At 34.2% G+C, this 25429-nt stretch overlaps 4 protein-coding genes across 19 annotated transcripts; all 4 read right to left on the bottom strand.

Moving 5' to 3' along the window:
• Nucleotides 1-6: 6 nt before the first annotated feature.
• On the bottom strand, nt 7-5757 carry LOC105452993 (serine protease gd-like). Of its 13 annotated transcripts, none has more exons than XM_011694620.1 (6): nt 5366-5757; nt 3519-3745; nt 2861-3023; nt 1923-2513; nt 1046-1416; nt 7-588 (listed from the first exon to the last, which is right to left on the bottom strand). In XM_011694620.1, exons 2-6 carry the CDS (start codon nt 3732-3734, stop codon nt 316-318), a joined length of 1614 nt encoding a protein of 537 aa, XP_011692922.1. In that variant the 5' UTR covers nt 3735-3745; nt 5366-5757; the 3' UTR covers nt 7-315. The 13 variants fall into 13 exon arrangements, with proteins under 13 accessions (XP_011692922.1, XP_011692921.1, XP_011692925.1 ...); XM_011694619.1 differs by having other exon boundaries at nt 5543-5757; XM_011694623.1 differs by having other exon boundaries at nt 3519-3737; nt 5543-5757.
• Nucleotides 5758-6353: 596 nt separating this feature from the next.
• On the bottom strand, nt 6354-9443 carry LOC105452991. The gene is made up of 2 exons (XM_011694614.1): nt 8491-9443; nt 6354-8146 (listed from the first exon to the last, which is right to left on the bottom strand). Exons 1-2 carry the CDS (start codon nt 8707-8709, stop codon nt 6512-6514), a joined length of 1854 nt encoding a protein of 617 aa, XP_011692916.1. The 5' UTR covers nt 8710-9443; the 3' UTR covers nt 6354-6511.
• A 68-nt stretch (nt 9444-9511) lies between these two features.
• Nucleotides 9512-10476, bottom strand: LOC105453031 (serine protease gd-like; the record flags this gene model as incomplete). The annotated part of the gene is made up of 2 exons (XM_011694687.1): nt 9512-9852; nt 10198-10476. Coding segments are annotated over 2 exons (546 nt in total), but the record flags the coding sequence as incomplete, so codon positions are not given.
• Nucleotides 10477-13173: 2697 nt separating this feature from the next.
• LOC105452990 (transmembrane protease serine 11B-like protein) lies at nt 13174-18905 on the bottom strand. 4 transcript variants are annotated; one of them, XM_011694613.1, is made up of 7 exons: nt 17683-18901; nt 16188-16418; nt 15714-15888; nt 15094-15476; nt 14634-15045; nt 14165-14535; nt 13174-13740 (listed from the first exon to the last, which is right to left on the bottom strand). In XM_011694613.1, exons 2-7 carry the CDS (start codon nt 16395-16397, stop codon nt 13468-13470), a joined length of 1824 nt encoding a protein of 607 aa, XP_011692915.1. In that variant the 5' UTR covers nt 16398-16418; nt 17683-18901; the 3' UTR covers nt 13174-13467. The 4 variants fall into 4 exon arrangements, with proteins under 4 accessions (XP_011692915.1, XP_011692913.1, XP_011692912.1 ...); XM_011694611.1 differs by having other exon boundaries at nt 14634-15476; nt 16188-16408; nt 17683-18905; XM_011694610.1 differs by having other exon boundaries at nt 14634-15476.
• Between the last annotated feature and the right edge of the window lie 6524 nt (nt 18906-25429).

Below are 25429 nucleotides of genomic sequence, written 5' to 3'. Positions count from 1 at the left end.
CGGAACTAGAAATATTTTTTTATAATCTTCAAAAGATATTGATTAAGCGTATAAGTATATTATATAACACATATCATGATATTGATTTATTCCTAATTAAATTAAATATTATAATTGTACTAAAATTGAAAGTTCACTATAAGATAATTTACATTTACATTCACTTATATACCTATTCTGTTTTATTATTGTGACAAATGTATTACAGGGGAAAATCAATTACGTTATTCTACACAAGTATCCCGAGCATTGAATAAACCTTACATAAAATGCTTGCTGACTAACACATTTTGTGCTCTGCAGCGAGAGCCGGCGTTACGTAGTAGAGATCTGCTCTCGAATCCAGGGTAGAAATTTGGCTATATCGACGTAGACGACGTACTTCGTGGAATCGCACAACATTTGATCGCCAGTTACCGATCGCGAAACGATGCCGCGCAGTTCATAACGGTTTGTAGTAGCGTTTAAAATTACCAGTCCGCTCCCGCTGTCACCGTTGCAAGGACTGCTTCCGTCTCGTGCACCAGCGCAAAAGGTGCGCTGCGAGGTGAGTCTAACGAAAGACGGATCGCTCCATAGACAGTCCTCCTATAATCGGCGCAATAAGATTGAATTATTATCTGCATAATGATAGAATTTGCCAATATTTCCTCGTATATCGTTATCGGAATTGTATTATTTCAAGAGCGTTCATAAAAATTGAACGCGTCTTTACCGCGTGATCCACGATCGCGCTTATCGAGTTAAAAGCAATCTGTATACACTCATCAATTTAACTCAAGAATTTAAACAAATCTATTTGTTATGGATATATGCAGCGCACAATCTTTATTACAGTACAAATATTACAGTTATAAGCGAAATCAAATGATATATCGCCCTTCGTTAATGATACAAAAATGTTTAAGAATTTTCCTTCCGCGATACGAATATTTCGGATTTCTTGTTATCGAGATACTTCCATTTTTCGGCTTAAAGAACCATTGGCAATTGGAATTCATTTCGAATATATTGATCGAACAACGTGAAACGTGAAAATCCTTACTTGACTCACTATCGGCGCCTTAACCATCCGTGGATCCTCGGTGTAAGGATGACCGAGCTCGTCTTGACCCCATCCCACGACAAATCCTGATCTATCGACAACGCTCTGAAGTTCGATCGGACCGGACCATAAACAAATAGGCTTGATGAAAGGATTATACTCGGCGGGCGTTCTGAGGATCAAAATCGCCATATCGGAGTCGCCGCTGGACGAGTGCGCGTAATCGGGATGAATCTTGTAGCTCGCGACATACAGATTTAGGGTTCCCTCCTCACGCCACTGGTGCAACTTAAATCGTCCCAAGGCCACCGTCAGCACATTAGAGGGTATGTCGTTATTGCTAGTGGTGTTGTGTTTCAAGCAGTGCGCCGCTATAAAAAGAAAATATAGGTATGCATGAAATACATTTTCTAACAATCCGCACTTTCCGGATGTTGGAAACATTCTGTAAATGTTTCCTGTATTATGCATATAATATTCTTTGGGATAATATTAAAATTGAATTAAATGCTTTAAATTAATGTGACAAAATAATCATGTGTATATACGTCAAATATTTATAATAATTACAGCGCGCTTGCAAAATTTTCTATAAATATCAACGTCCTATCGATTGAAGGACATCTTGTGCTATTCAAATATTCATTTCAAATACTTCATTGCATTCTCCGATTATATTCGGATGAATAGTAAATCTACGGAAATTTATGGAATCCTACTTTCTTATGCAAATATTATTGCTTTTATAATAGGTGCAAATATCTTGTTATAAAGATTTATTCTTTAAGGAAAAACAGATATAACGCGCAACAAGTTCACATTGTTTAATGTATAAAAAATAATAGTAATATAGAATTTCTTTCTCTTTTCGAAATACCTGTTAGAACATGCCTGGTTGTCAAAAGGCTACCAGCACACTGAAACTCGTATATAATTCTTACAATGAACAGTGCCACCACCCACGGCCATTGGCCAGGCAACGTCTTCTTCCCTTTAGTGATTAAAAGGTTTACATTCCCGGCGGCTTGATTAATGCGACTACTTATATCTCCGGCGCTCATCTGATAAATGCGACCGCATTCATTGCTGTTAATAATATCATTATTATTAGTAGAGTTATCGTTATTGAATGCCACTGTTGAATGCGGTGATGAACTCTTTTTATCATTATCAGTATTATCGTTATTATTAGTAGAGCTATCGTTATTGAATCCCATTGTTGGATCCCAAAATTGTAATGATGAACTCGTTTTATTCAACTCTTCTTGAGTGTTAGCGAATCCAATTCCTGTCGCCAATGTAGTGGTCTGTTGTCTGATGTAAATCCGGGTTGGGAAGTTTAGATATTCAAGAGGCGGGTTGGTCATACGGAACGCAGTATAGTTTCGATACAATGAATTTAGTGAAGATTCGTCTGGTGCATACACAATATGATTTAACTCGATAGTAGCGTTAAGCTTTCCACTTCCTGAAACAAAGCACAACATATACCTTTCAAATTGTATGTTCTTTTACAGTAAGAAAACAATTTTTTTTTTTAAGAGAACGAAATTATTTCTAACACCGGAAATAATCATGAGATCTTTTTTTATATGTATAAAGATAAAAAATGATATGTATAATAACAAGATAACTTTAATTGTTTTATTGAGTTTTATCTTCCTATTTATCATTACTGCCTTGGTTGAAAATTACACAAAGTCAGGCACAAAATGAGAACTAACTTATTGATATGATTTGAAAGAATGAATGTCTTGCTTCTATTTCCTCGAATTACTTATGACATTTATATTCAAGCAAATAAACGGTACTCACTATCGGGACCCGGACAATATCGTTCCTCGTTAAACCATATCGCTTCCACTGTTGGATACAATCGGCGCGAAATAAAATAAATATTATACAGCAAAGGTTTGCCTTGTTGAACAGCTCGAACGGATTCTGTTACAGATTTTGCCAAACTCAGTTCAGAGTAAACCTGAAGCATATTAATAATTATGCTATTTCTATTAATTATATGAATAGAGAATACTACCAGATAATAAATTAAATAAAAATTTAAAATAAAGTTTTTTAATTATTTCTGGATCATCTGTCTCAAATCACGAAAAAATTATACGTTCAGTTTCATTTTTTTAACATTGAACATATTAAAAAATCAAACAAATTACCGTTTCTACACAAAATTTATCAATTATATGCAATTATTTCAAAATGCACCATGTCTTTTAAGATAAGAAATTTTATTTCTTCGAAGCACTAAATTGCAGAAGCTCAACTAATTAAATTTTTCAGAAAAGTTTAGAAAAGAAACTTTTAGTTGAGTCCAACATGACAAAAATTCTTAGAGATCGCCTGTTAATTAATGCCATAAACTTATATGCTTACAAACTTCTATCCTATATATTTAGTAATCTTATATCTTGATAATAATAATAATCTTGCTTAGTATAATAGTTTTAAAAATACTTACCGACTCTGGTTTCTCATAGGGATTATCATTGATTTGTAGGGCCACTCTTAAATAGAATTCTTCATTTGGTTGCGGAGGTGGGATTTCAATATGTCCGAATACTGGCCCAGATTCGGACGCAAATGTAAAATAATCCAAGCAAGAATATGATTGTACTTGTACCACAGTATGAAGTAGATAAGACAGAAACGTAATCAAGATAGAAATTTTAATCATCTTCTGAAATTCTGTTGCAAAATAAAATACATGGTTTATAAATGTGAAGAATTTTTACAAATTATTTTTAGCTAATATTTGACATTTTAACTGTTATTAATTCGAAATGTTCAACATTAGCCTACATGGATTTTTCAAATCCAGAAAAAAATGTTTTTTGATCGTTTTGGTAAAAAAAAATTTTTTTAATTAGTAACTTATTTCAAAGACAACTTAAAAATATTGTAAATTATGTCAATGCAATTATATTAATGATTTTTAATATAACATAATTAATGTTCGTATATCTCATCAAATTTTGATATGTCGATAAGACAGAACTTCGAATATAGTGCGAAGTGATCTATTTCTATTAACTCTAAGTGAATCAGAAAAACTGTACATGTGTGTATATAATGTGTGTGTGTGTTTCCTTGTATATAATAATTTTTATTAATACAAAATTTTTTTCTTAATAAAATATAAATTAGATTACAATCATTTAAAATCTGCTACATATTTTAAATGATTGTAATCTAATTTATATTTTATCAAGAAAAAGATATTGTATTAATAAAAATTATTATAAATTTAAAATCTGCTACAGATTTTAAATGCATCAATTACTGAACACTGTACTCACTCTATAGTTGATAACTCTTGTTAGTTAAAAGATTAAACGTTATAAGTATATTATATCAATATGTCATGAGGAGGTCAGCAAAGATAGCAATTTTGTTCTTATCGCATTTTATTTGCTTCTGCACATGAACATTTTTATCTTAAGAATATTTCGAATAAATTTGCTTTTAAAAGGTCAAATAATCTAATTGCATAAAGTCTTTTAAAAGAATTGAACGATTCAAGTTTAATAAGCTTTCTAAACAATCCGCTTTGAGGAGAAACATTTTTTTTATATAAAACTATTGATGAAAAGAAGATTATTATACTTAAACAATTACTTTGAAATTTGAACGAAACGGCAAATATTTAAATTGTTTATATTAATAAACAGATGTTAGAGAATAAACAGGTAAAGAATCGATAAGTGAATTGTGAAAAGTGAATATATGTATCCAATCAAGCAGGTAATAAAGAAAACTGGAATTTTTAATGATGCATCAAACTTCACAAACTCGACAGCGTTCCTGCTGAAGAATCTCTTGAGTTTCATCAAAGAGACGTCGAATCTCGGTAATTTATTTAAACATACGTAAATTCCATCCACGAATCGCACAATAAAACTCACACGTTTTGGAAGAATCGCTATAATCGTTACTTATATTTTTAGATGTTTTGGACTTTTTAAGAAAGAACTGTAAAATGAGCACTTGCGGGCGACTCTCACACATTCTACGAGCACATTCGTTTTGTACTTTTATTATTTAATCGTGAAACCGGTTGTATAATCATCGTGTAGATTCATTGTGTAGATTCATGGCTTTATTTAACGGATTTGAAAATTATGTCACATCTGTGAGAGTTGAGTTATACAACTGCATGTCCACCTTCACATTATCACTTATTGCTTTACTATATTTCTTTATTATCGATAGCAGTATTATTTATTTCTCGCGTTTTTATCGAAGTACTATATATATGTACTACGTTTTTTTTTATTGCTAGAATACACTTCAAGCGTTTCAAATTACATTTCTTCAATATCTTCTCATTTACGAATTTTTATTTATTTATTTATTTATTGTTTATTCTTATTTATTTCTGACACTTTCTTGAGGCATTCTTAACAAAAGTATTCTTAATGGTCCGAAATGCCGCGGCGACCGACTTCGAATATTTAATATGTTAATCCTCGGAAATTTACGCACTTACAGCCTCCCGAATCCTCACTGACCAGTTCTCTATGAAAACGCCTCGAAACACGTTTACAATTTCCGTATAATGTAGATGCGTTCGAATGGTGCGGTAGTGGGATACTGGAGTCAAGGAGATCGTGAATCGAGTTGTCGTTTAGTTTGTGTTCGAAGAGGCATACAAAACATCGTAGACGAATGCAACGAGGAAAATAAGAGATAAATATGTCTATTTTTCTTATCATCCACTCTTATTGGACGATTTCGCGAAAAGGAAGAAGACTAGGGATTCCTTGTATGCACATTTAATAAGTCAACCGGTTCCACGTGTCACCATCACCGCGACTATAGCAGACTTATTAATATATTCTTTTGATGACGTACGTATATTTGTTTATGGGAAGAAAAATCTGTTACATAATAACTGTTCTTTTTTCTCTTTCATTTTTTCTTTATTTTTGAACTTTTTTTATTTTCACCCACATTTAATCAGCGTCCGTAATGTATTCTTTTTTCGTCATCTGTGATTAATCAAAGAACTAAAATCTTTAGTTAATTAAGCTTTTCAGCTATTTTAAAATTCTTCTTATTATATATTATTATTTGACAAAACCTTCAATACTTTTTTTTAATATATGGAATATATTTAATTGTGTGTTCAATTAATAAATAATTTTTTTTCAATGCAACGTTATGTAGCATTGCAATATTAAAGATATATATGCAACAAGTTTGCAAAAACACAAATAATATTTAATGGTAAATAATAAATTTACGAAATATATTTAATCTGGATTAATTTAGATGGAAAAGACAACTAAAATAATTTTTTTGAATATTTTTCTATTTTTGAGAATCTTTTGCAATCAGATTTTATTAATAAACCAATACAAATACTTGAATATCTGTTCTAAACGAGAACGATGCAATTATCAAGTATAATTTACTCGATCGAAAGAGCGCAAAAATGTGTTCATTATCGTACTAACTACGGTACGACAAAGCACCAGCGCCGTAGCCATGGTAAGCCACATTGTCAGCAAATTGTTCGGCTAAACGACGTAGATTATCGTCGACACCGCCGGCACGTTCTATCATCTGCAACAACTGAGCTAGCAATCTACCCCTGGTGGGATGGGCATTCAAATCAACTTGCCCTATCTTCTTCTCCAAGTCGTCGTGCGACAGAAAGCTCTCCAAGATTCTGTATTCGTCCGTGTAGATGTCTAAGTTCGGCAAAGCCTGAAGAAGATCCTTGACGTCGACGTCGCCGATCGCCATCTTTCTCCCGCTTTCGATTTCCACTTGAGTAAAATTAGCCAAGTACGTTTCCAGTCGACTGGCGCATTCGGCCTGGCCTTGATCGATTCTGTTGCCGAACGTGGTTATCAGCTCGGCGACATTCATCGACAGAACGCCGTACGGAAGAAGACCCGAAGTTAGCAGAGCCTTCAGCGTTTTCAGCGCGGCGTTCATCGGCCCGCTGATGTTCTCCGAAGAAGCGAAAGCAAGTGCCTTCTGCCAGACTTCCGGCTTCACCGTTCGGTCCGTAGCCACGTCAATAAGGAGTCTTCGAATCCTGACGGAGTTCTCTCTTCTGGCTATCGCGGAGAGAAGCGGTGCGGCAATAATGGAATTCCTCAGAAGTTGCCAACGCTTTCGGCCATTTTTCAAAATCAGCTCACCGTAGACGCTGTCTATGACGTTCGACATTTCGCCCCGATGAGTCTGCTGACGCCTGAGCTGGCTGACGAAAGCCAGCAACAGATCTTTCCAGAGCGTGTACTCGAAGGGCGAGAATTGCTCTATGACATCCCGTACATCCGTATTGTTCTGCTGGATCGTAGACAGAAACGCGATGCCGTCTTTCGACTTGGAGATCGTCCTATCCCGAGATATCAGCAGAGTGTAGTTCAGAACGTCGTTCTGAAAGAAATCGGCGAATTCGGCGGATCCTCGACACTCCGAGGGCCCACGCAAGAATGGCAGCAACACGTTGGCGGCTGTCAACATCTCGTTCTGCAGGGGTAGACTCGCGACGGCGTTGGCGACCAGCGCGTACGGATCGGAGGACACGCTGAAGCCGGTCAATTCGCGCTTGCCGCGCGTTTGCAGATGCTCGACGAGAAGCACGACCGATTCTCTCACCTCCGCCGTCGCGTCCGGTATCCGTAGATTCGCCAGTATATAAGCGATCAGCTGAGAACGCGGAGGGATGACTTGGTCGTGGATCAAAGTCGCCGTCTCGCCGACGATCTTCGGCCAGGGTCCTCCGAGGTCCTTGACTGGCGCGCGGTAGGTCAGAGGCGAGGCCGCTTCCTTCACCTCTCTCGCAGTGATCTTCTCCAGCGGGTCAGCCTTCGGCGGTCCAAAAGTGGGTCTGTAGATCTCATTGACGTCCAAAAGACCTTCCGACAGCGATCGCCGTATCAAGGATATCACCGGCAGCAGGTACACGGGCAAGTGATTCTCCATGGACCCAAGAATACTGTCTATCTGCTCCGCGATGGGCGCGTACGTTACAGAAGGTAAGACATCGAGGCATTCGAGCAGCGAACCGCCGTTTTTTAAATAATCCTCGACGATCTTTACGGAGTGGTGCATCTCGTAACTCTGTATCTGTAACCAAAAGTGAACCAAAAGTGAGTGGAGAGCGCAAATTTTGACATAAATTTTGTACTTACACAAAATATGACAAAACTCTCAAATGCAATTATTTAAAAACAATAAGAATAGTAAAAGTTGACATTACTTATTATATATTAGGTGAAAATTATCGAGATGAACACTAGGACCATACAAGCTTCACGATTAGATGGGACTTAATTATATGTATATTTGTTCTGTTAACTTATCTCAAAAATGCATCTCCAGCATCGCAATCCTGGATCTCCTTCCAGACTTCTTCCACAAAGACAACCTCTTATTGTTAGACCTACTGTTTTTCGAAAAGCAAAACTTACTGGCAACTCGTGAAGAACTTTTCCGAGATTGTGCTTCAGCCGTGCTGCCGTTTTTAATTTTAACGTCAGTTTTCTTTCCAAAAACGAGGAATATCTCCCGGCATCGTCGAACGATTTTGCAAGGAGAAATCCGAATAGATAGGTCAGTATACCGTAGTAGAGCCACATTCTTCGTGCCGAGAGCTGATTCGATCGTACTGTCGACGATGTTGAAGGCATATGTAAAAAGTATTGTTTGAATCTGTTGTACGTGCGCGATTGTAAATGACTTTTATTAAAGCGTACAGGTGCGATAGCGCGAATTGAGTACAGCAATCGGGAACGGTATAAAAATTCGTGATTACGGATGTAGGCAGCATTAAATCATGATTCTGTCACGAATCTCTGTGGACTGCAATTTCAACATTTCTTTCTGTTAGTCGTTCTCGTCCGATTATTATTTGTAATATATTAGAAAAGAATAATGAGACGCATGCGTTTCTAAAAAACTTAATTTTTATTAGTGTGTGTACTTCTAAATCTTTTTTAAGATTTTACAAAGCAATATACGGTGTAAAAGGAGTATGCAAGTATCTTTGTAGTTTAATTTTATAAGCTTAAACAATATTTTACACATATTAAACAGGTAGAAATACATAAATTACTAGAATTATAATATACTGCATATATTTAGTATATCTATAAATCATGAGCAGAGTTGCGGGCTATATTTTTTGTACTTTTCATAATGTTTCAGAATGTAAAATGAATTAAGAATAACGTTACATATAATATGGCAGGATATTATAAGTATATATTAATATACGCATTATAATGTATACAATACATTATAACATGTGTCACAACAAAAACACATATATGCTTTATTCTCAGTTGTTAATAAAAGTAAATAATTATATTTATCCACATATATACTTTAACAAATTTTAATATTAACGTTTTAATAATTTCATCACGGTAAAGGAATCATAAAAACAAAAAAGCAACCTCGTAACTTAAATTTTCATATATATAAATATAAATGATGTTACTTTAAATAAATCTACAAAAACTTGCCGATCAGCACATTTTGTTCTTTGCAGCGAGAAATCAGCGTTACTTAGTACAGATCTGCTCTTGAATCCAGGGAATATATTTAGCCACGTCGATGTAGACTATGTACTTCTTAAGATCGCACAAATAATCACCGTTAGTCATCGAGCGCGAAACGATACCGCGTAATTGATAATGACCTGTGATATTATAAAGCACCAGTCCGGTCCCGCTGTCACCGTTGCACGGGCCACTCTGGTCTCGCAAACCGGCGCAAAGGGTGCGATCCGAGGTGAGAGCGATAAAAACTTGGCTCTGGAGACAAATCACCTGTAATTTGCACAAATTATCACTATTTGCAATACTTGGTTCTTACAATGATTCGACGCCGATTTGACGTTTCCTGACAACGTTATAATGAGTATCTCGAAATTGTGTTATTAAGAACATTCACGCGAAAATTCGTGTTTTTTTTTGCGTGATCAATCGCGCTTATCAATATTAATTGGCATGCATCAACAAATCCATTTATTACAGATATGTACAACAAATCTTGTTATTAATATTACCTTGTCATAGCAAGCAATTAATTATGTAATTGTAAACGTAGCGAAATCAAATGGGAGTATCGAAGGACACAAAACGAAAAATTAATTCACTTTTTGCGTTTCTTACCTGACTCACGATTGGCACCCTCGCCATTCGTGGTTCCAAGGTGTAAGCATTACCCAGTTCGTCTTGGCCCCATCCCGCAACGTATCCCATCCTAATGACGATGTCATTAAGATCAGTTGAATCGGCCGGCCACAAGCAAATAGGTCTGATAAGCTGATTGTACTCGATGGGCGTTCTGAGAGTCAAAATCGCCAGATCGGAGCCGCCGGAATCATCGTGCGTGTAATCGGGATGAATCCTGTAGCTTGCGACTTCCCGATTCACGGTTCCCCTCTGACGTCACTGGCGCAAATTAAATCGTCCCAGGGCCACCACTAACAGGTTGAGAGGTATGTCTATGCTGGATAACTTCAAGCAATGCGCCGGTGTAAAAAGAAGATTACATGCATGAAATACATTTTTGAATAATCTCTGTGTCTCGGAAAACCTATCTAAATAATAATTCAACGATATTTTCGAGGTGCACATTCTAATAATTTTACTATTAATAATATCAAACTTTTTTTTTTCTTCAATCTTTTAGAGTACCTGTTATGATATGTTTGGTTGTAGGTCTTAAGATTTACAGGTTTCCGCTCTTAATCTTGTTTGCACGTATCTATTTCTATATCTTTAATTCGATTATAGCTAATTGTAAGTATCGTTTGTCAGATAGCTGTTCGCATCAACAATATTTTGTTCATAACACAATAATTTTTTGTTAATGCAAAATTACTTTTTTAGTAAGATAGATTAAATTGGATTAAAAAACTTCTACGTGCATTAAATCTTATTACAATACTGTTAGTAAATTCTGTGTACGTTCTACTCGAGATAACCCTTGCTAGTTGAGAAATTAAATGCTTCATCCACTACCGATATGTCACAAAGGTCAGTGAAGATAACATTTGCTTTTACTGCACTTCATTTTTCTGGTGACATAAAGATTTCTGTTTTAACGACAATTACAATATTTCAATCTGCTTTTAAAAGATTGATCAATCTAATTGTGTATTCAATTCTTTTAAAAAATTTGAGTTATTCAAATTTAATTAAATTTCGACAAACAATTAGCTTCAAGCAGAAAATGTAAAGATAAAATTTATTCAAATGCGAATGCCAATCACGAATTGAACAATAAGACTCACGTTTCGAAGGAATCGTGTTTTTTAATTGCTAGTTTTATTTCTTTATTTAATCGATGACATTTACACACGTAGAAAAATCCATAAAATGATTTGCGAACGAATTAAAGTATGTCCTGCACATTCGGTGAACATTCGACGAATAATTCATTTTGCACTTTGATTTTTAGTAGTCGGATCGTCAGTAACAAATTATATATAATCACTGCTCCATTAATGACCTTCAAGTATGAATGAGAATCAACGTGGACTCTTTTATATAACTGTCTACCTTTACTTTTATTATTCGACTTATATCTCTATATTGTCGAATATTGATATCGTTATCTTTTAGTTTTATTGGAATACTAGCATCTTGCTATCGATCCAGAATGTTTTTCAAGCGTTTCGAATTATATTTCTTTAATATATCCTCCGCGTTTATGTATATTCTTACTTACTTATTTATTATTTATTCCTATTTATTCTCGAGGCACTTTTGAGGCATTCCGGCGAAGCACTCTAAAGCGTTTCTCGATGGTCCGAAATTCCCAGTGAAATTCAACAGCAATCGGCTTCAGATATTTGTGTTAAATCTTGGAACTACACTTTCAACATCTTGTTGAATCTTTATTAAATCACAGACTGATCAGTTCATTATCTCTTCGAAACACGTTTCCGCGCCGGAGATGTGTAGTGGGGCAGCGACGTCGCGAGGTAATCATGAATCGAGTTGTATTATTCCATTTATCTACAGCAGCGCGCGGAGAACATCTTACGGCTCCGACATGCTAATGCGATGTTTGTCGCGTACACGATATTCAATGAACGCATAGCTTTTGGTTGAAAATATCGGCAAAGCTAAATAGTCATTTGATTATAGTGTGCTAAAGCCATTAGGCTGATAATTGCAGAGAAAATAAGATATTTCTGGGAAAATCTTTTTTCCTACATGATATTACGTGCACGGAAAGAACGATTTTGCTGGAAAGTCTAAAAATTTTTCTAAACACAGATCTGAAAATAATTCTTGTTAAATAATCAAAATAATTTTGTTGAAAAGTAAAAAATGATAAGTATTTTTGACTTTTCAATAAAATTATTTTGATTGCATAACAAAAATTATTTTCAGATCTGAATTCAGCAAAATCGTTCTTTCCGTGTAAGAAGACAAAAATTAGGAATCCTCATAAGTCGAAGACAGCGGATAATGCCGATGTACAAAGAAAAATATAGGATTTAGATTACTCGAAGTTGCGTAAAAATTTAATGATATAAGTATAACATAAATTTTGAGCATTCCATTTGAGTCGGCAAAAATTTAGCGAAATCTAATTTTAAGTAGAAAACAACTATTTTTGAAGTCGTTTAAGGATTTGCCGTTAAATCGTGACCTTGTCATGAAGCGATGTGAATTGAGATTCAATATTCCTTTCTTTTAGTCTTTCTCGCCTGATTATTACTTATAACATCCTAAAAAAGATAACAAGGTTACAAAAAATAACGCGTATATTAAAAAAAAGAATCAATTTTTATTAACACATCTAAATATTTTTTAAGACATAAAATAGTACACATAATAAAATAATATAAAAAAATAATCTGTACTGTATAAAAAGAGTGTACACATAATCATAGTTTAACTTTGTAGTTCAATTTTACAAGATTAAATAATATTTTTATACATATTAGACAGGCAAAACTTAAATCGTTAAAATTATATTTAATAGATTTCTATTTAATATATGTATTTCTAGTCATGAGTAGAATCGTCGATATCTTTCTATTTTTTATAATGAATTTTATAATGAATTATAATTGATTCTTTATAATATAAAACGTTGATAAGGCGTTTAATAAATTAAGTAATATATGACGGAATAAGCACATATATTATTATAACATCGTGTCATGATATGATTTATTCTAAATTATTAATAAATCCACAGTGATAGGTATGTTAGAGTTACATTAATATTACGTACTTTATATATTTCGCTTTATTGTCGTGATAAATGCATTACGATAAGAGGAATCACCGTGAAGAGTCAAACTCGTAACTTTAATCTTTACGTCGTCATATAATATATAAATGCCGTGACTTCGGATAGACTTTATCTAAAAAGCTTGTCTACCAGTACATCTTGCGTTCTAAGGCGAGAAACTATCAATACGTGGAGATCTGCTCTTGAATCCAGGGTAGGTATTTGGCCACGTCGACAAAGACGGTGTACTTCCTGAGATCGCACAATGGTTCACTGCCGAGCAGCGATCGCGAAACGACGCCGCGTAACCGATAACGATTCGAGGTAGGATCGTAAAGCACCAGCCCGCCCCCGCTGTCGCCGTTACAAGGACCGCTCCTGTCTCGCATACCGGCACAAAAGGTGCGGTTTGAGGTGAGATTGACAAAATGCTGGTCGCTCCAGTGACAGTCCAGCTGTAATTCATCCAACAACGATGGCTTTTCATTATTTGCATGAATTTGATTTTACTTGGTACAGCGGTAGCGCGAAATCCGCTGGCTCGACGCTTCCGCGATATTGTCAGCGTCTCGGAATTGTATAAAATTATGTTACTTCAACAACATTCACGAAAATTTGAAAGTGCATCCTTACCGCGTGATCAATGATTGCATTTATCGATTTACAAACATTTGTCATTTTAGGTGTGCAATTATTTCTGATAAATCTGTCCATTATATTATATATATGCAGCGAATAATAATATTGTACATGTTAAACTGGGCAAACGTAGCAAAATTAAATGGAGTATCACATTAACAATGCAAAAAGCCTCTGAGCATTTTCTTCCAAGGCAAAATTCACGGAGAACGGAAAATCGGCTTTCGTGCAAGTTCTTACCAGACCGACTATCGGCATCATCGCCATTTGCGGTTCCTCGGTGTAACGATGGCCCTCTTCGTCTTTGCCCCATCCCACGACGTATCCCACTTTAGTGATGACGTGCCGAAGATCGGTTGAACCGGTCCACAAGCAAATAGGCTTGATGAAAGGACCAAACTCGACGGACGTCCTGAGGTACAAAATCGCTAGATCGGAGTCGCCGGTGTCCTTGTGCACGTAATCGTGATGGATAACGTATCTTGCGACTTCCCGGTTCACGCTTCCCTCCTCACGCCACTCGTACAATTTATATCGCCCCAAGGCCACCACCAACACATTAGAAGGTATGGTGTCATTATTAAACGAGCTTATCTTCAAGCAGTGCGCCGCTATAAAAAAAAAAATATATATATATATATGAAAAACATTTTCTAATAATCTAATAAGGTAGAGTATAGAGAGTAATAAACAATTTTTTTTAACATACCTGTTAGAATATGTCTATTTGTCAGAATGGAACCACCGCACTGAAATTCATATTCTACCGTTTTAACGATAAAGAGTGCCGCCAGCCACGGCCATTGGCCAGGCAATGTCTTCTGTCCATTAGAGATCAAACGATTTGTGCTTCCAACGAGGCTGCTGATACCGCATTCGTTGTTATTATTGTTATTATCATTATAATTATTAGGGTGTAGGACTGGTCGGACCGAGGTTGGATTTATGTATATATTATTATTATTATTGTTATTATTATTATTATTATTATTATTAGGTTGTAGGACTGGTCGGGCCGGGGTCGGATTTCTGTATATATTGTTGTTGTTATTGTTATTAGATTGTGGGACTGGTCGGGCTGGGGTCGGATGTCTGTATATATTGTTGTTGTTATTGTTATTAGGTTGTGGGACTGGGGTCGGATTTCTGTATATATTGTTGTTGTTATTGTTATTATTATTATTATTATTGTACAGTGTATCGTATACTGTTTGTGCCGTGGCATTGGGCCCCTGCAGGAATTGGTTGGAATTAGAATATTGTGGGACTGGCTGTGGAATTGATTGTGGGGCCGATTGTGGGACTGATTGTGGGATCGATTGTGGGACTGATTGCGTCGCGAATTTATTTAAAAATATGTTGCCGCCAAACCGAGAAGGAGCAACAGTGCTGGGTGTCTCCGGAGGACTCTGATGACGTTTCTGTGTCGGTCTCGAACGATGTGATTCATCTGAATCAATGCTATCGATCAATGGTTGGGAGTTTTGTGAGAGCGTGTTTACCAGATAAAAATTATGTTCCAACGTGATAGTAGTTACGATACTTTCTCTTGCTGAAACAAAACACGACGATGCCATTTAAACCGCGCGTTTTTTTTAGAGTAAGAATACTGAGTGTTTTAATGAGAGTTTTATATCTTCCAACTTAACTTTATCGGTAAATTATGCATAATCAGATATAAAATAATAATTAATTTGCGACTGAAAACAATGAATGTCCGTGATTTTGTTCTTGTTTCCTCGAACATATATTGCTTAAATAATGTATTGTCTTTCAAGCAAATACCTACGGTACTCACAATCGGGACCCGAGCAATATTTTTGACCATTGAACCATATCCCGGACAATGTCGGAATCGGTTGACGTAAGGGAAACTCAACATGATACAACAAATTCCTGCCCGCTTGAACATCTCGAGCAGCTTCCTCTTTTGATCGTGCCAATTTCAGTCGACCGACGTATGTCTGAAAAGCATCGATGATTAAACTATTTTTGTTTACTATGTTTATGTAAATATATATAGAGAGTGCTGTCAAATAACAAATCTCATATGAAAATGTAATCATGCTTTTACCAGTATTAATAAAGTGCAATGTATAGTTTTCGAGAAATAAGGGGGTATCTCGATCTTTAGAAGATCTATATCAGTATCGGCGACTTTCCTCTAATCATTTTTGTAAAAATTACATTTTGGTAATTCTACAAAAATACATATGTAAACTTCACTTTTTTCATTATTAATAATATAGAAAAGGATACTCACCGAGGGTAACTCAGCGGGGACATTTAAGATCACTCGCAAATGGAGTTGACTTATTTTTGGCGGGGACCGAATTTCGATCTGTCCTATCGTTTCCTGTGTTCCCGGTTTGATTATATATGTGAAGTATTCAGGACACGGCGATTTCTGTCCTTGCACTAGCGTATAAAATAGCTGCGGTAGCAACACGATCAAGATACAAATCTTGCCCATCTCGTAAGGCTCTGTTACAAACTTAACAAAGTACATAAATGGTTTACAAATGTAATGTAATGTAATTTGTTTTTAATATCTTTTTAAAAATTGTATTTAATGATTTTAAAATAGCTATTATTAATCGTCACTTAGCTTTACATAAATACTATTATGTAATTTACATTTACATAATTAATATCCATACATCTATTTGTCGTACATGAAATTTTGATATGTAGATATGTAGATAGGATCAGAGAACAGGATTACGATACATAGTAGAAATGATTTATTACACACTAATTTATTACGATTCACCACGCTCGAACAAGGAAAAACTTATGACAAACTTAGAACGTGCAGATAAGGTCGAATATGTTTTGAGCAGAATGTCATGAATATGATAAACTTGTCAGTATTCAAACATAATGGAATGCTGTGTATCTTTTAACAATGACTTAAAGAGAATACTCCACTCACAGTCAGTTGAAATTTTAAAATCATTTTATTCTATCAAAATTTTACGAAATTTCTACATAACATTTTTTTCGCTACATAACAATTTTTCAAGTATCGTAATAAGTAATTTAATGGATGTTAAAATGTTATCAATATAAAGACCGTCTAATCCTTGTATCTATTTATGTTTGTATAAACTACTGCGGTTTTTTAATTTATAATTGAGTTATCGTAAGCTGTTCGTGCCAATAATATTTTGCTCGTACCATAATAATTTTTATTAATGTAAAATTATTTTCTTGATAAAATAGATTAATAAATGGATTAATCAACTGATGTATGCATTAAATGCATCTATTACTAAACTTACTGTTTATCTTCTACTCGATAATCCTTAAAAGTTCAAAGTGCTTTACTTACGTCAATACGTCAAGAAGAGGTACAAAGACTATTCACTTTTATTTATAATTTCATTTACTTTAATCATTTCTGTTTTAATTAAATGATATTTTATTCGTTCTATGTTTAAAAGATTAATATCTAATTGCATTCAATTTTGTTACAAGAATTGAACAATTAAAAGTTAATAATCTTGCTAAATAATTAGCTTCAAATGAAAAAGATGTCTTAATACGAAAGTGGAAAGAGAAATTTTATGTAGATCCATATAATATTGAGGCTCTCGAAACGACGAATGCTTAAATCATTCATATTAGTAAATAGAAAGTTTGGAATGTTAGTGACAAAGCGATGTAGCACAGAGGGTCGATAGCAAATATATACGATATATGTATTCAATCAAGAAGCAGACAATAAAAGTAGGAATTTTAATGGCAAAACTCACTTTCTCAAAAATTCGATGCTGATGTTCCTATTGGACAACACCCTCAGACTTTGTAGAAAAAAAATACAATAAACATATCTCTAGATATAGTAAACAGATAATTTATTTAATCATGTTTCCAGGCACGTTTCCAGGATCACACTTAGAAGGAGAACGATTCCAAAAAGCAAATTGACACCTGCGCGCGAATCAGAGTATCTTGAGCACATATTCACCTTCCACCTTGATTCGTTTAACAGTCGTCGAACCGGTAGTAGCAGGGATCACGTATAATTACCACTTCATTAAATGGATTTTAAAATCTGGTAAGAATTGACGTAACTCCCGCATATATAATTGTCCGCCTTTGCACTTGATTACATCGCTTTTTTTTTACTATTGGTATCAATCGTTTATCATGTTTTCATTAGAACACTGCATTTTTTAATTAATCGTTAGAACATGTTTTAGCAAAGCGTGTCGAGTTATACCTCTTCAATACAGTCTTTGTTCACATATTCTTATTCACTAATTTACTAGTAATTTCTATTTTTTCCCCGAGGCACTTTTTTTCGGCACTCCGCTTCTCTGTGGTCCGAGAAGTCCCTGGGCAGACGCCGCGCCGCGACAACCGGATGTTCAACGTGCTAATCCTTGGTACGCTACGCTCTCACGGCCTCGTCGAACCTTCGCAAGACTGACCAGTTCTCTACCGAAACACGTTTACGGTTTCCGCGCCGAAGAAGCGCTCGAATGATGTGCGCGGTAGTGGGGTTTACCCGCCAGTCGAGACGACCATGAGTCGGGTCGTATCATTCAACTTGTCCGTGGCAGAACATCTCGCGCGCAGAACGTCTCAGGCTGACGAACGTAACGAGGAAAAGTGCGCCTGGAGCACCCTCTCCTCGTCGGATGCTGTTGTCGAGGAAGGCTGGGGAATCCGCGGACGCACGTCCGATGAGTCAGCTCTCCGCGTGTCGCTTTGCTTGTCATCGCGACTGCGATCGAAGCAAACCCGAAGACTTATTAGTATAGCTTTTCGATGACGCGCATATCCATCCAATTATGCAAGCGCGCGCTCGAGAAGTCACTACCACGCAATAATTCTTTTGTATTTTTTTTTCCTTTTTCTTCTTTATTTTTTGCTTGCCCTTCTTCTTCTACACCCGTAGTGCAGTTTCGTCATTTGTGATCAATCAAAAGATTAAAATCTTTAGTCAATCGTATTCCTTTTAAACCGGATGCGTCAGAGTCTACAAAATAAGACTTTTAGTATTTCCATTGATTTTTCTACCTCATCCTTTATGATATTTCTTTTACATCAAGCTTTAAACGGGCAAATTTTGCTCTTTTCTTTTTGTATGCGTTTCGAGTCTAAAAATGTTGAGAAAGGATCGCATTTATCTCTTGAAAGAAAATATGAAATAATTGAGCGTGTCTTTCGTACAAAACGGAAAACGTGTGTATTTCTTCGAAACTCGTTTGCAGCGAGCATCGGTGAAGAAGAGAAGAACAAGAAAAACAAGATGTTTAACGTATATAGATGTCGAGTGAGTACGATAGGTAATCCGAAGAATTCAGAGATCGTACAGACACGTCGATAGAACGCGCTACGTGCCGTACTACATGTGTACTACAAAAAATTAGCAAACAGAGAGATGCAGTCATCACAGAAATACCTCTCACCGTAGGAGTATAAAAGTATAAAAATAGCAAACAAAACGGAATAAATCATTAAAATACAACTCGTCGTTTACACACTCGTTAGCATAAGCGGGAAATCTCATTCACGCTGGATTTGGAACTTTTTAATGGAAGACTCTTCATGCAATTGCAGATTTTTGTTTAGCGAATACATTAAAGTAAAATAGTAGATTGTTATTTTTTTTTTTCCAAAAAAATTCTTATATAAAGTTCAATGTCTCAATTATTAGAAAGTATTAATTTCAAAAAGATAATTGGTTCTATTTTAAACGTAATATTATGGAAAGTAAAGCGAGAATACATAAAATTGTTAATCCTGTTCAGATTTTACCTCGCTGGACTTTCGATTGCAAAAGTGGAAATAGATTAGCTCGTGGTTATATTTCTGGCACGGACGAGAAGGAAGGCGACGCGAGTTGGAAATGTATATATTGGCAAGGAAGAAGATTATCTTGTAACTAAACTATTTTCCATTATTATTAAGAGTTTTGATGAAAACAATCTAAATCTAATGTTTGAGAAAATTAATATATAAGTTATAATAATATTATTAATTATACATTTTATTGCGATGATAGCAAAATTTTTAACGATTTTGAAGTTATGCTTAATTTCGCCAAGCAATATTTTTTAAAAATATTCCATATATATATATATATATACATACATATATATAAATAATTGGCCAAAAAGATTTTGGTGTCCTTGTTTCCTCGAAACAGTGAAAGAGGATTACTTAAAATTTGATGATCTATACTAAGAGATTAATGATTTGCAACTTGTTCGTTGGGATGTTCGCATACGTGATGTTGATTCGCCTCCAAATTATGCAAATTACATCTGTTTACTTGTTTGCCTCCAACACAAAAATTATAGAATGTAAGATAACATTTCAAATAACTAATATCTCGAATAGCTTAACAATAAATATACAAGAGAAATAAAACAACAAGCTCATCCGTTTTGTATAAACTATATAATAATTTTTAATAAGAACTTTCTAAAGAAACATTAGATAATATTGAATTGCATTCTCTCGCAAGGGAAAAATTAATATAAGAGACATTAATTATTAAATTTAAAATGTTATGTTTTTAAAAAATATTATATTGCCCTTTTTATCATTTTTTTACTTATCAATTTTCGTACCAACATTATCAATAAAATTGATTAATCGATATAATAATTTCGATTTTAATAAAGGAACTTTTTTTAAAATGTTCGATAATTTTTCACACAGTAATGTTATATAAAATTTCAGACATTACTATCGAATGTGATTATTACTTTGAATGTAAAGGTTTACTTCGTATTTGTGTTCCTCATTGACGTCACTGTGCACACATTTCGCATTGCAACATTACAGTACACGTCAAACTGTGACGTCTGTCAGTTAAAAGTTCTTAGAGACTGTCAAAAATTGCATATTGTATTTATAGATTTTACTTGTCAGCGCAATGTTCCTGAGAATTCCGCAAAATTTACAATTTTCCCGTTAATCTACATAGGTATATTCTCTCAGTTAATGCATATCAACGTTTGCGAAATAGTTTCACTTGTGTAATAAGCTAATCAGGATTTTCCCATATATAATGTAATACGTATACATTTGTAATAAAAAAAAAAAAAAAATAAAGAATATAACATGCAACCATATCTTTTTAAATGCAGATTATGTAACTGACTAACCCGTTTATGAGGTATTTAAACTTTAACATTTTTAAATGTAACATTTCAATTTAGCAATTCGAGGTAAAAATGAACATATTTTCCTAACAAATTTTTAGTATCCATCGGAATGAATTCTTCAAGAATTATTTGCATTTCGAGTAACTGATTAGACGAATAATTTTTCAATTGTTCATTTCGCCTCTAATAATTTCTAAATAACGCGTATCGAATCGTGACGTTATCCTGAAAGATATTACGTAGTAATTGTAAAACGTAAACACAGAAGTATTACTACAAAAGATATCTGCTAGAATATTTGCTGCAACACATCTTGCGTTTAAAACATAAACGCACTATAAAACATATAACTTTTACAAGTAATATTAGTATTTTAATATACTCGCTTTAATTTTTTTAAATTTAATATACCTGTATAAGCATAATTTTTGTGTAAGTTTCGCAACAGTGAAAACACATTTTAGATAAAGATAATTTGATTAATTTTTCTTCTACTTCTTTATGTTGGTTCTAAGAACATTATGCGGAAGAGCCGATCGTAAAATGATCACTAAATATTTCTCGCGTTTGTAACATGAGTTGTATTAAATCATTTTACAAAATATACACAATTTCTTGTTACCATGTGTATGTTGTCATCTTCGTCATTATAAAGATCGAGAATAGAAATGATCAATACCGATAAATATCCTAGTATGTACTAATCAGTCGAAGTTATTATTTTTCATGTATACCTTCGTGTGTGTATTATATATATTATTTTGTCACGCACAGAATTACTAGAATCTACATTGTGTCTAAAATTAATCAAATTTTCTTCTAGCAATTCCAAGTAAATTCCTTTTGATTGAAAATTTGATTTCTTTCGCCTTATTTTTATAACATTCTGTTTGTAATCTCTCAAAATTAAAAATATCTTTATCATAAAATCTAAAATTATAATTAAGTTATAATCATCAAAGTAAAGTATTTGTTAATTTAAAATTATTAAAAAAAAGTTTTCATAATAGCTTCAAAATTTAATGTAAATATATATGTATTTTATATGTATAATACATAATATATCATACATGTATAATCTATGATCTGTTGCAATTTTTAAAAATAAAATAAAAATCTGCATTAATTATACGATACAAAATATTTATCCATTGAATATAGATATGCACCAAAAATTGTTTATCAGCAGTATTGAGAAGTGGATGTGAATACGTAGTTTATATCCGCTTTCTCAGTTGGCGGTAGTGTACAGGAGATGTAATGATTTTACGAACCGAACGTGACGGCTTTCTGCCATCTATACATATATTATATTACATTATAATTATATTATAATATAATAATTATATTATGATATTATATAATTATATTATAATAATTATATTATGATAAATTGCGAGTTTCTCTCTGCAGATATCTTTTAAAGTAGAAATTTGGTTTTCGAAATAGAACGTACTGTAATACAACATAAATTTTGATATTTATTGATTTTATTCTTATACTTTATTATCTCAAATTAAAAACTTGAGAATATAAATTTACGAAATATATTTCAAATTAATTTTAAGTACTTTATTTTAATAAAATGATAAATATTAATTGCATCAGTTAATATTTTATATAATCAATGTAAATAATTAAAAGCGATAATATTGTTGGATATGAATTATTAAAATAATTAACAAATATTATTGGATATGAATTATTAAAATAATTAACATTGGACAATATTATTTAAATAATTTAATATACTCTGCATGGATTATTTCATTTAAATAGTTATAGCAAATCTGTTTGATTTCTGCCGCCAATGCACTAGCTGTCAATACCTGATGAATTTATTCTTCTGCTGTCAATTTTTTACCGCGTTGTTCGGACAATTGTTCGTTTTTTGCCAATAGTACCTAATAGTAGTTTTTGTTTGCTTTTTGCTCTAGCATCTTGCCGAATAGAAAATAATGGATCCTATGTCAATTCTACCTTTTTACCGATGAAATCTATAGTAAATACATAACAAAATCTGTTTTCAACAAACTTGACTATTTAAGAAGCTGCCAACATGACGCAAGCATTTTATTTAACTGAAACGGTAAATAAATTTCTTTTCGTTATATTTTCATATTATTGAAATGATACGTATTGTAAAATTCTTAACAACTTGAAATTTGACAAAATCTTTAGACAGAATTTGACAGCGAAAAATAAATTAAATACTAATCACCGGTAAATGAGATAAAAATATCGATTTGCGTAAAAAATCTACGAAACGCATCAAGTTTTTCATGAAGAGAAGAAGTCAGGGAGAAGAAGTCCTGGAAGATACCTGGAAGATACCCTACGTTAAGCAAGGATGAGCAAAAGGATTCCGAAGTACGTACATAGGGCGAACGTTTTATTACAGTTTTCATCCGCAGATTAGCCCCTTTGGAACCATCGATACTCGAGAATCCGGCAGTTTATAGCCCCCTCATAAAATCTATTTGGTGTTTCCGACTCGGGCCGACTGGACTTCAGGCAAGAAACGAACAAAAAGGTACCTATACGTTGGCGTAGACCTGAGGAATTTCCAACACGCTACGTAAAGCCTGCGTTACGTGTCTCCGGGTCTCCAATTACGCGCAGGTTGCCGACCGGGTGTCCTTCCCTTTCAGAATTTAATCCTTGAGGATTCCAAAGGATAACGCCAATGCACACACCTTCCAATCTCGCCCCATCCCACCCGGTTTTCCATCCCGTTATCTTCGACGTCGTGGTTTCACGTGCGTTCCGCGAATATCATGACAGGCCTCCCTGCAACCTTTTGTAGTCTCCTCGCGTTCCGAAAAATATGGCGGGGATCTATCTCTCCTCGATGCGGCACAATGGTGGACAGATGTGCCACAAATGTAGAACCTTCGCATCTTTTTTTTTCACAAGCTCAACAATTTTAGCTCGAGAATGTGTAATAAATATTTTGCGAACACTTCGGGATATGTCACAACTCATTTTCTTCGCATTTTCTTATCGAGATAAATAATTTCGTTAAATGTCGGTATTATAATATCTTTATCAGCATAAATGAATAAAGCATGCTTCAGACTATACACGCTTCAGGCAGAATTTATATTCATTTTTGTTTATTGTGTCGCGGCTTTAGAATGAACAGCAAGCGGCCTTTGTCGGCACGATGTGACTTTGTCGCTGAATAAATTTAATCTGAATGTCTTTTTTTCGGCTATACCTAATGGTTCGGTTGCCTTCGATATGCCGTGCGTAATACATAAAACATGCAACATCAAATCACTATAACGTTACCCAGAAACACTACGGTGAATACTATCGGTGGGTGAAAATAAATAAAAATCACGTTCTCGTCACAATCTAGGTTACGGAATTTTATGAGACACGATATCGTGCGCTATTGTAAAAATCTTTATGTATTAATTCATGATATCCGTTTTCTGTCTAGACGCGTGAATAAATAGCAATCGATGACGTCTTTTTTTTTTACCGCGGTCGTCCTTGACAAATAAATTCGAAGCGAGCGGTAATGAAAAAACACGACGATGCAAAAATTCCAATGTCGGTTTTAATATCGTATACGCGGCGACGTCCCTTCGCATTACTCTTCCGCTAAAACAATGATACATCGCCGATCGGCGAAGGTATTATATCGAACCCTCGTATAATCGACACTAGCGGTAATTGGAGCATAGATACGGTTATGCACAGCACGTCCATTAATTCTCCGCAGCGCTCATTTCTCATTCCGTCGGGCGCAATCGTCAGATTCATCCGAGACCTTGCATCGCATTGTTTGTTAACCGAATTATTCTGGCACAGATAGAGCAAAATAATTCTCGAAAATAATTCATTTCAAATATTTTTATATTTATTTATCGTACACATTCTTTGTATATTTTATCATCTATCTAAAATATTTTTGTATTTGAGAGAGATATATTTTAAATATATTTCTATCATATAGAAAATATGAGAGGCTTCTCGATACACTTTTGATGAGATAAAGTTATTTTCATTTACTGACGATCATTTGCGATCAAAAGCAGAACATTTTTTGTAATTTTTGGAATTCTTATCAAATATGATCTTTTTACACAAAATTTTTTACCAATTCTCTGTATTGCTATAATGTCGATTTATATGAATTCAAATTCAATACCGTTTGAAAAACCATTTGACATAAAATCTAGCTTTAATCTTGCTTTATCCTATAATCTGTTATCTAATTTTAAGCAAAGTATAATGTCAAATTTTATATTGTGCCCGAATAATCACGCACTGAAAGATATCTATAAAATAAAGAAACTGCATTTTTCTTCGTTTATTATCCGTGCGTGTGGCTTTTACCGCTATCCATCATGAAACGATCGCG

Source organism: Wasmannia auropunctata, unplaced genomic scaffold (assembly GCF_000956235.1).
Source record: "Wasmannia auropunctata unplaced genomic scaffold, wasmannia.A_1.0 LD336023.1, whole genome shotgun sequence".
In the NCBI taxonomy this organism is placed as follows: Eukaryota; Metazoa; Arthropoda; class Insecta; order Hymenoptera; family Formicidae; genus Wasmannia; species Wasmannia auropunctata.
The sequence above is the reverse complement of the archived record's forward strand: the minus strand, read 5'-3'. Positions and strand labels throughout refer to the sequence as shown.

What these genes read in the sequence shown, in the direction of transcription:
- LOC105452993 (XM_011694617.1), bottom strand. Translation starts at nt 5,065, where the DNA reads ATGTGTGAGAGTCGCCCGCAAGTGCTCATTTTACAGTTCTTTCTTAAA. An exon ending in GATTCGTGGATGGAATTTAC is followed by an intron (nt 3,746 to 4,926) that starts GTATGTTTAAAT and finishes ATTTTGCAACAG; the next exon opens with AATTTCAGAAGATGATTAAA. An exon ending in AACCAGGCATGTTCTAACAG is followed by an intron (nt 1,417 to 1,922) that starts GTATTTCGAAAA and finishes TTCTTTTTATAG; the next exon opens with CGGCGCACTGCTTGAAACAC.
- LOC105452991 (XM_011694614.1), bottom strand. Translation starts at nt 8,709, where the DNA reads ATGCCTTCAACATCGTCGACAGTACGATCGAATCAGCTCTCGGCACGA. An exon ending in AAGTTCTTCACGAGTTGCCA is followed by an intron (nt 8,147 to 8,490) that starts GTAAGTTTTGCT and finishes TTTTGGTTACAG; the next exon opens with ATACAGAGTTACGAGATGCA.
- LOC105452990 (XM_011694611.1), bottom strand. Translation starts at nt 16,397, where the DNA reads ATGGGCAAGATTTGTATCTTGATCGTGTTGCTACCGCAGCTATTTTAT. An exon ending in AAATAGACATATTCTAACAG is followed by an intron (nt 14,536 to 14,633) that starts GTATGTTAAAAA and finishes TTTTTTTTATAG; the next exon opens with CGGCGCACTGCTTGAAGATA. An exon ending in TGATGCCGATAGTCGGTCTG is followed by an intron (nt 13,741 to 14,164) that starts GTAAGAACTTGC and finishes GATGAATTACAG; the next exon opens with CTGGACTGTCACTGGAGCGA.